A 10,771-nucleotide genomic window follows, 5' to 3' on the forward strand; every position below is an offset into this window, starting at 1 on the left:
GAGTTACCATGTAATATTTGATTTGACCAATTTTGTTTGATTTTAGAATTTGACCCACACATTTTTTTCTCATTTGTTTAAAAAAAAAAAGAGCAACTGGTAGAGAGTGAAATAAATATATTTAAAATATAAATAAATGTTACATGTGAGTTTCCATGTTAAATCTGGTTTGATGAATATTGCTTGATTAAAGTGATTTTTTTTTCTTCAATATTTTGATCTTTATATTACGAATGTATTTAAAATAGTTTAAAATAAAGTAGTTCCCAACATTTCCTATGTCTATGAATAATTGTTTTTGTTCAGGTATTTGAAGTAAAAAAAATTTTTTTTTAAAGCAAGCTTATAAAAATACTGTGTAAAAAAAAAAAAGTGTATACAGTACAGTAATTTCTGGCCTACAAGGCGCACTATAAGCTGCTAAATTTGAGGAGTACTACACATATATAAGCCGCACCCGACTGTAAGCCGCAGGTGTTTTAATGTTACCGCACCGGGTTCCCGCTACTTTCTTTTCCATAATAAGGGCCAAAATTGTCTCTCCTACTGTATTTGGGCTCACTTGGTTTGTTTTGCTCTGCCTGATGCTCTTGCGCTTCCTTTATAGTGCGCCCCCTTGTGATCTGATGGATAAGCCGCACTTTTGTATTAGCCGCAGGGTCAAATGCAAGTGAAAAAACAGTAGCGGCTTGTAGTCCGGAAATTACTGTATGTATTTTTTTCTTTTTTTAAGTATATAAAATAAAATATACAAATGAAATTTTCACAACACTGGATTTTCGGGTAATTGTTGATCTTTGATTATGTGGCATGGCTCAGTGGTAGAGTCGTCATCTCCCAATTCAGAGATGGTGGAAGTGTCCTTGAGCAAGACACTGAACCCTAATTTGCTCCCAGTGGACCTTTCATTGCCTTAATGGCAGCAGCCGACCACTGGTATGTGAATGGGTGAATGCAAGTCTCTGTAAAGCGCTATATAAAATGCAGTCTATTTGCCATTTAGCATTTTTATTTAATTCTAAAGCGCTCATCGGTGTATATATATTGTATTGGGACCATATGTAAACCAGACCACCCAAAAAAATAATAATCAAGTTGATGATGCACTAATGCAGGTTGATACGATGCAAATGAATCGGGGAAGGTTCTGATGTCTTTTTTCTGTGCCGCGCAGGTGGGACCAGCGGGCTCTCAATTTGGCATCCTGGCCTGCTTGTTCGTGGAGTTGTTCCAGAGCTGGCAGATCCTGGCGCAGCCGTGGCACGCCTTCACCAAGCTGCTGTGCGTGGTGCTCTTCCTGTTCGCCTTCGGACTGCTGCCGTGGATCGACAACTTTGCGCACTTCAGCGGCTTCGTGTCGGGCTTCTTCCTGTCCTTCGCCTTCCTGCCCTACATCAGCTTCGGCCGCATGGACCTGTACCGCAAGCGCTGCCAGATCATCGTCTTCCTGCTGATCTTCGTGGGCCTCTTCTCGGGCCTGGTCGTGCTCTTCTACGTCTACCCCATCAAGTGCGACTGGTGCGAGCTGCTCACCTGCATCCCCTTTACGGACAAATTTTGCGAGAAGTACGATCTCAACGCGCACCTCCACTGAGCGCCTCCCGCCAATCAGGTCAGAACGGGACGTTTCCAAACCACTTGAACTCCATGGCGAGATGCTTTGTGTTTTTTCTACTTTAGTCGACATGTCACCTTGTTTAATCAGCCCCGCCTGCTCAGCCAGCACTGTGCACTCTTTATGAGCTTCAGCACTTCATCGGCTGTCTGAAGTACACAGGAGAGAAAAAGTCCATCGACATTTTAATGAGGACCAGGATAAGGACCACATGTGGGGAGGAACAAAAATCTGACTTAACACTCAAATTGACGCTTTTTAGGTTAAAAGTTAAACATTTAACACAGGAGTGGTGGCACTGTGGGAAGCATGAAGCAAAGCCTGACCATATCAATTGAAATTCTGACTAGATTCCATCTTTTATGGCATTTTTTTTTCTAATCAGTTTGAACTTCTGTACTTTCACAACAGCACTTAAGAAACACCAAATTCCTTCTTTCTCCACTTATAATTTCAACTGAAAACAGATTCTAACTCCTAAAACTAATTCCAATGGTGTTTTTTAATTGTATTTATTTTTTCCACTGGAGCATTTAAAAAAAAAAACTCTTTTGAAATACTTTTTCACACGCTTGGACAATATAACAGTCTAGTACAAAACAAATATACTTTTCACAGTTCTCAGCTAATACTTTTGGACATACTGTATTTTTTCTTCTAGAGAATGGGGAAAAAACTTTCATAATTAATATTCACAAGTTTTTAAAATACTTGCTCATATGTTTGCGCACTGTAGTTAAACTTCAAATGTACTTTTTTTCACATTACGGTTACTATGTAAAACACCACATTTGAGCACTTTTTCAGGAATAAAAAAAAAAAAACAACTCTTTGTATCATCACTGTCAGGCAGCAACTTCCTACCGTATGTCCAAATTTGCTCGATTCCACATTTCTGGGTCTGTTGTTTAGTTTTTTCAAATAATTTTCCAACCTAAACGATGGAATCTTGTGAAATATGATACTTGTGGAGATGTGAGGATTCTGCATGACACAGCAATTACATTTGGACAACATATTAAATGTAATGTATGCACTTTGACACCTTTACATCAATTTAGTTTTTTTTTTCCGTCAGCCCTTAAAAATAGCCTTTACATTCAGAATTTGTGCCATTTGTTTGTTCTTCTAATTGAACCTGAAACTTCCATGAGAATATTCACAAATTTAAAATTCACACTTAATTCATATTTTAAATGAATAAATAAATGAATAAAACAATGTTTTACACTTTAAAATACGTTTCCCCGTGTTCTGTACTATAGTGTTACAACTCTCTTAACCCCTCTTATAAAATGTAGAGCTGAGACATTTTAAAAGATATTTAACTCACTCACTGCCATTGACGGCTATAGACGTAAAAAATTAATTTGAACTATTTCTATTAGTTTCACTTTTTTTTGGAGTGTGACAACCTAGAATTTTTTTTATTGTACATTTAGAACGGATTTAAAATTTGTGATGAATCGTGAGTTAACTATTGAAGACATGCGATTAATTACAATTGACGCCCCTAATTTTTAATAATCTTTCCTTTTCTTTTTTTTTATTAGGGGCATCAGGTGATTATTTTTTTTAATTGTAATTAATCACATTACTTCACTAGTTAACTCAAGATTAATCACAAATTTTATATCTGTTCTAAATGTACAATAATTTTTTTCTAGGTTTTCATACTCTTGTTAACAAAAGTGGAAAAAAATTAATAGAAATAGTTCAAATGAATTTTCGACGTCTATAGCCGTCAATGGCAGTGAATGAGTTAATGACTTTGTTTGGAAATCATCATTTTCAACCATTTGCATATTGCACTTTTAGTATAACAGAACTGCAACTTTTTGGAAACCTTCAAGAACATTTGATTGTTAATGAACATTTTTGTCCACATTTGGTTCTTATCCTTTTCCACGGAATTCATTCAGGCAACCTCAAACAGAAAGCAGGGACAACAACAACAAATAGAAATCCAATATCAAAACCTTCGGTGCCTTGTTGAAAGAGAAATGTACCAACTACTACTGCCATATTTTTTTGTTACATTATGCTGAGCACTCAAATGTTTTCCTTTTCTTGTATTTTGTTTTATTGCTTCTCCAGAAGTGATGGTCGTCTTGAAGATGGTAGCGTTTTAGCTGCCTGTCTACTCACATGTAACTGAAAACAATAGTAAAAGAGAAAAAAAAAGATGAAATAATAACCTGGTGTGAGTCTTGCTCTTTATTATTCATTCACAAAATTGCCAACACATAAAACAATATGCAGCATTTATCCGGCTGCCTTTTACACAAAATTCAGTCAAGGGCAGGTATTGCTGTGACTGTCTGATTTCACACAGATCAGTAAAAGAGGAAGTCCTGGCATTAATGTGGTTTGCCTTTCACTCAGAACTCAGCAAAGGACAGACATTGGCACAACAATGCAATTTTACACACAGTTGTGACTGAAAACCTGATGAAGAAAATTTCCCCTCAACTATGCAATTCCAAATAGAGGCTGCATCAGTTGTGGTGAATTGCCATGGCTTTGCCTTTCACGCAAGAACCCAGCAAAGGATGGATATTGCCATCATGTCATGTACCGTTTGTGTGCAATTTCACACAGATTCTTAGTGGAAGATCTGGCATTCATGTTCCACAGAACCCAATGAGTCCACTTAGACCCGACATTAACATGGCTAGGCCATAGCTTTTTGCACAAAATCCAGCAAAGGAAAGACATTGCAATGTTTATACGATTTCACACAGACTGTATCAGAGTCAAAACAGAAAACCCCAAATCAGCTATTGCACAATATCCGGCATTAATGCGGCTTAGCCTTTTGCACATAACACAGCGAAGGCAGGACATTTTCAAAACTGAAATTTTACACAGATTGCTAGCTTTCACAAAGAACTCAGCAAAGGAGTGTTTCACACAGAAACACAGCATTCGGCAATCAAATAATTAGACTGGACTGCGACAATTGCTTGAGAAGTGAGTGTTAGACAAGGTTTTTGTAGTTCATGAAAACTACCAAAATAACAGATTCAATAAAAATAAAAATAAATTTGTTAAAGTTTATAAAACTAAAAGTTGTTGTAAAAACTTACTGAATTAAAACAAATATATTCAAAACTTTAATGAAAAATCTAAAACAGGTGTCACCAACTCCAGTCGTTGAGGGCCCCTATCCAGCATGATTAGGTGTTTCCCTCCTCCAATACACCTGATTCATATGATCAGCTCTTCAGAAGCCTTATAACGATCCTGATCTTTTGAATCAGGTGTGTTGGAGGACGGAAACATCCGAAACGTGCTAGATGGGTGCCGTTGAGGACCGGAATTGGTGACCCACATACTCTAAAATCTTAAAGTATTACGACCCTGGTGTCAGGAGGACTTTTCACCTCCGTTACGGTAGAAAATTCCTGCGCAACGCCATTCCGTGTGGGTACCGATTACCCTTACCAAAAAGTAGTATACTTTAAGTACATAGAGTACATTTAAGTATACCTAAGTTTATTTTTCGAGTGTACTTATTCTTGTACTAAAAGTAAACTTTGCATACTTTCAAGTATACTTAATAGTACACTTACTGTATGTCCAGTTTAGTTTACAGCAAAAAGCCCAGTGATGAATTGACAGGGATTGAACCAGCGAACACTGGTACCAAAGGTAGCGACCTTAACCTCTAGTGCTAGGCTATCCAGCCACATGATCTTTAGGGCTTTCAAAATAAATGTACCCTATAATTTTGGTTCCTTAGTGAGTGCCTTCAGTATGTAAACTTTTAGCATATATTTTAGTATACTTACAAGTACACCTAACATTTACTTGGTGGAGTTTACTTTCAAAAAAGTACAAGAAAAGTAAACTGGAAATATACTCGGCTAATTTTGAGTATACTTCAAGCATACTTAAATATACTTCTTTTTTGGTAAAAGTATATAGAACGGACCTCCTAAAAACGGCATTTCTAGTTATTGTTCATTTTAATCACCTTAATACTCGTGTCATATTACAAAAACAGAATAATTGAATGTATTCGTAGCACATTACAAATTCCCGTGAATGTGAAAACAGGAAGTGAAGATGCTGAGATGACGCTTATGAAGTGACCTGTGTATTTTGAAAGTCTGATGGCCGAATTGGATGGAAGCCACCATCCAGTGAAAGTTCACTGAAAGTCAATTGTCATTGAGTGAAGGCGACGGGGTCAGCGGGGCTAGCAGCCGCTGTTTCGCCTGGCGTACGCCTGCCCGCCGAGAAGGCACTCCATCTCCTGAAAGCGCATGTTGGACACGCTGATGGCCGACGGGCCTTTTTCTTTGAAGCCGGCCTTGAGGTAGAAAGGCACCAGGAAATCCTCGCAGACCAGCAGGGCTCGGCGGGGACGAGGCATGCAGCGCAGGTACTGCAGGTAGCGCCACAGCAGGATGGAGCCTTTGCCCTGCTGCCGGCAGTGACGGTGCACTGACAGCACGTGGATGTGCACCGTCGACGTGTTTGGGACGTGTAGGGTCATGGCCTCCTTTGGCACACACGCACAAACAAATAGGATACTATTAATAAATTGTGCGCCATAATAAAAGTCATACTTGTAATCACGAGATAGATAGATAGATAGATAGATAGATAGATGGATAGACAGACAGACAGACATGGGTAGATAGATAGCTAACTAGCTAGCAGACAGACAGATAGATAGATAGATAGATAGATAGATAGATAGATAGATAGATAGATAGATAGACGGACAGACAGACAGACTTGGGTAGATAGGTAGCTAACTAGCTAGCAGATAGATAGATAGACGGACAGACAGACGTGGGTAGATAGGTAGCTAAATAGCTAGCTGATGGATGGATGGATAGATAGATAGACGGACAGACAGACAGACATGGGTAGATAAGTAGCTAACTAGCTAGCAGATAGATAGATGGATAGACGGACAGACAGACGTGAGTAGATAGGTAGCTAAATAGCTAGCTGATGGATGGATAGATAGATAGATAGATAGATGGATGGGTGTAGCTAGATAACTAGCTAGCTGGTTGTTGATAGACATTTTGCGACGCTAACGAATGTTGATTTCACATCAGGATTTGTTCAAGGTTGCAGCGTTTTCTAAACGTTCTCTAAACAGTCTTTATGTTCTTTTTTTGTGGCAAGGAAATTTTGAACACGTTTAGGAAATGCAGTGACCTTGAATGACCCCCTGCCATGAAATCAACATTAGCTAGCATCGCAAATGTTTGCTCCTCAGTGGGATACAGGCTTCTACTTTAACTTAAACCTAATTTCAAACTAAATTCTTATGTTTTAATTATTTGAATTGACTATTTTTCATTCATTTGAGCCTTTAATTTTAAATGACTCTATATTCTAAAATGGCCTTTTGTTTGGATATTTAACTTAGCTTGTCAGGAGACAAGTCCTTCACAATTGCCAGCACTTTTGCACCTCAAAATGACAACTTATAGTATTTATTACTATTGATTTCCCACACTGATATAAAGTTGATTACCGGTAGATTTTATTCTGACCTGCGAAAGCCTTTCCTTGTCCCAGCCGGTACCGATGATGAAGGCAACCAACTGGCCCTCCTCGAACCAGCCCAGCGACAACTCGGGGCACTGACCCACAAAGTGCAGCACCTCTTCCAAGGTAAGAGGGCATTCGCCAGACACCGAGATGAAAGCTGGGGCAACATTTGAGAGAGGATGAGCACAGGTCACGGCAAGAAATGTTTAATTATTGACTTCTACACAATTATATACGGAAGCGTATTGCTGCCACACCAAGACAAAAAAAACGAGCCATATCATGTTTTAACATAATTTTCACATAAGTTTCGACTCGTACGACAAACCAAAGCTTTTCAGTAATCAATGATAATTTTACATGATCATTTTCACCTTTTTACATGATATTTATCATGTTAAAATGTGAAATGATCATGTTAAAATATGAAACTTATGTAAAAATGATCATGTTAAAACATGATATGGCTCTTGTTTTCTTTCTTTCTTGGTGTAGCAGCAACACGCTTCCGTACAAGAGGGTGTAAATAAAATAAATCTACAGATCATACTATTATGTACCAGTGTCAGATTGATCAAATATGACAAAATGTGATATTTTTGGTTGTTGAAAATGTCACTCTTCATTACTCATGGTAATAATGGACAAATAGACATAAAAAAAGGTAGAAATGTGATAGTAGTGTATTTCATCATTGTAGTAATACTTTAAAATTGTAGCACTGTAGCATGATGTAATGGATATGCACTTAATGTACTTAAAATGGTAAGTCATACAGTAGTAATGCTTTTAATGGACATAGCAATGGTTGCATTGGACTTAACACTAATCATAATTGACTTAATAATAGTCTTAATGTACTTAATATTGGCAGTAAAGTACTGCACTGGAAAAGGTGGAAAATATACTCAGTAGTAGTAATGGACAGAATACGGGTAGAAATTGACTTCATAGAGGTAGCAATGGGAATAATAATGGTAGTAATGGACGTTACAATAGTAAGGCTCTGTACTTCTGAAAAGGTAGAAAATGTATTACGTGGTAGTATTGGACATAATAATACTAAGAAATGACTTAATGGTTGTAATTTACATACATTTGAAATATGTCATTAAAATGTCAGAAAACAAATCTACTTATAATAGAGGTAGAAATGGACTTGACAAAGGTAGTAAGAGCCATTGCAGACCTTCTCTCTCGATCTCAAACACGCTGATGGCATCCTGAGGCGTGAGGTTCCGGAACTCGCTGGCGGGCAGTGTGTGCCGCCTCTGCCGCAGAGGGCTGACCACCTGCACGGGCGTCTTCAGGAAGAACGGCTTGAGGAAGGGTGACGAGACGCTCAGGTGCTGGCTCATGATGCCGACTTGTCCTCCGACGGCTTCTCAGAGGACCAATGTTGGCTTGGCCTCCTCGTCGAGTGCGCGCGCTGTGAGCTCAGGGGGTCGAGTGAGTTTGTACAAGTAGCTGCTGCAACGTGACACCTGTCCAGTTCCTGTCTCTTAATCCTACCCCCGTGACAGATACCTGCTTTGTTCGTACATAGCCTCAACATTTTTACACTTACTACCACATTGACAATTGGGAGTGAAAAGCACACATTACAAAGTATTTTGTTACCAGATGCGCAATTCCTGGAGAAATTGTGTGTTAACCAACACACCTGCATTGTCGCTGGTGCCGTACTTCGCTTCAACGGTTCCGCTTTTGGCGGGTATGTTTGATGGCCAACGTTCCACAGAGTCATTTTTATTACAAATAGGAACAATGAGTTATACTGAGGGTTTTACCACTTTGAAGTCAAATGAAAGACAGTTTGAAAGGGTTTCAAGATTGGCTCAGGGTTGCAAACTAGAGTTATGGTGTCAAAGTATCGTTCCAAACACATTATGGTTTAAAATAATGGTAGTTCAGGGTGGACCCTGCCTACTGCCCCAAGCCAGCTGGGATAGGCTCCAGCACCCCAGTGACCTTTGTGAGGAATAAGCGGATCAGATGATGGATGGGTTTCAAACAACAGTTAGGGTTTTAAATTACAGTTTTAGGACATGGTTAGGGTTTCAAATGGCTTTTTTTAAACCTGAGTTTGGGTTGTTTTGATGAATTTTTGGTGGAATATTTATTTATGGTTGATTGGATTTAGGGGGATTTTTGGTAGCGTTTTTGTTGAATTTGGTATTGATTAATTGGCAGATTTTTGATAGATTTTGTGTTGCTATTTCATCCATTTTTCATTTATCTTTTTTTCATTAACTCATTCACTGCCATTGACGGCTATAGACGTCAAAAATTCATTTGAACTATTTCTAGTCGTTTTTCCCCCCTTTTTTGTTAACAAGAGTATGAAAACCTAGAAATTTTGTTTTATTGTACATTTAGAACAAATTTGTGATTAATCGTGAGTTAACTAGTGAAGTAATGCGATTAATTACAATTACAAATGTTAATCGACCTGATGCCCCTAATTTTTAATAATCTTTTCTTCTTCTTTTTTAAAAAAAGAAAAGATTTTAAAAATAAATGAACAAAAGTGGCTTTTTTTTTTAACTAAAACAAATAGTTAAAATAAATTTTTCATGTCTATAGCCGTCAATGGCAGTAAATGAGTTAATTTTGGGGTGATTTTTTTCAGTTATTTGGCTGATATTTGGTTGCCTTTCTGTTTTGTTTGATATTTGCTTGAATCTTGTTTAAGTTTTCATGGGAAACTGGCAAAACTGTTAGAAAAACATAGTTTGATGTTGAAATGTCATGTCATCAATGGCAAGCTGTCAATTCCGAGCTTACACCACAAATCAAGTTGCTTTTGCACCATATTTACCCCCATACCAGTTCCGCCCTCAAAGCATTCGAGGCAAATGTAAACAACAAAGATGGATGATTGTGATCAATTGTCTTGTTCTGGTTAACGCAGTCATTCCAAATCAGGTTGTGTCATGTCCGCTCATTAAAAAACATCGGACTTTGGGTGATTGTAATTTGATTTTGAAGCGATACATTGCAGAAATATAAGTAATGCCCGGATGTTCAGAATTGACAATTGGATTTGACTGAAACGTTTGTCACGTATGTTCATGAGAAGTTTGAGGTTTTGAATTTGAACAATATTTGGGTCAAATGAAAACAACCATCATAATTGAACACATAATGATACTCAACATGGGCCAAATAGGCCTACTTGAAATTGGACTGTGCTTCCAAACAAGAACTGGCTCCCCACCTGGCTAGGCTAACTTGTTAGTACTCACCGATACCACCGTTTTAATGTAGTATCGGGGCCTCTGCCGATACCAGTACCGGAACAACACTGGTGTTTGCCCGGTGTCACCATTTAAGTGGATCAACATGTTGCTAAACGGCTTATTTTTTACCGTTGAAACTCGATTACTCGCACAGCCGTACCCCGCATGCTGCGGTTTAAAAAAAATCATGCGTTTGGTGTTGTTGCGGTGCGTGCACGTGTTTTTGAAGCTCAAGGGCACGCGGAGCTCATGGAATCACACGCTGGGAGATTTGCTTGGATTGCTGTCTGGTTGATTTGACCCCCTTAAAGAGTTTTAAGACACGCTAATGAAATGGCGATAAGCATGTTTACGCGCGACCCCATCGCGGCTCCAAGGGGACCTCACACGT

At 38.5% G+C, this 10,771-nt stretch overlaps 2 protein-coding genes across 3 annotated transcripts in view; one reads left to right on the forward strand and one right to left on the reverse strand.

Annotated features, from left to right (window-relative positions):
- Window positions 1-3,812, forward strand: part of rhbdf1a (rhomboid 5 homolog 1a (Drosophila)) — a 46,785-nt gene extending 42,973 nt beyond the window's left edge. For both annotated transcript variants that reach the window (XM_077559056.1, XM_077559057.1), the window contains one exon: window positions 1,175-3,812. In XM_077559056.1, coding sequence (XP_077415182.1) covers window positions 1,175-1,594 — 420 coding nt within the window. In that variant the 3' untranslated portion in view covers window positions 1,595-3,812. The remainder of the gene's footprint in view (window positions 1-1,174) is intronic.
- Window positions 3,813-5,819: 2,007 nt separating this feature from the next.
- aanat2 (arylalkylamine N-acetyltransferase 2) lies at window positions 5,820-8,496 on the reverse strand. Its single transcript, XM_077558110.1, has 3 exons — window positions 8,328-8,496; window positions 7,141-7,295; window positions 5,820-6,125 (listed from the first exon to the last, which is right to left on the reverse strand). The coding sequence occupies exons 1-3, from the start codon at window positions 8,494-8,496 to the stop codon at window positions 5,820-5,822; spliced, it is 630 nt and encodes a 209-aa protein (XP_077414236.1).
- Between the last annotated feature and the right edge of the window lie 2,275 nt (window positions 8,497-10,771).

The sequence above is a fragment of the Vanacampus margaritifer genome, chromosome 2 (assembly GCF_051991255.1).
Source record: "Vanacampus margaritifer isolate UIUO_Vmar chromosome 2, RoL_Vmar_1.0, whole genome shotgun sequence".
NCBI classification, from domain to species: Eukaryota; Metazoa; Chordata; class Actinopteri; order Syngnathiformes; family Syngnathidae; genus Vanacampus; species Vanacampus margaritifer.

Bases quoted from the DNA above. Each gene is read 5' to 3' on its own strand.
- aanat2 (XM_077558110.1), bottom strand. From the start codon at position 8,496: ATGAGCCAGCACCTGAGCGTCTCGTCACCCTTCCTCAAGCCGTTCTTC. The intron at 7,296-8,327 runs GTCTGCAATGGC...ATGTTGCCCCAG, and splicing joins GTTTGAGATCGAGAGAGAAG to CTTTCATCTCGGTGTCTGGC. The intron at 6,126-7,140 runs GTCAGAATAAAA...TGTGTGCCAAAG, and splicing joins ACAAGGAAAGGCTTTCGCAG to GAGGCCATGACCCTACACGT.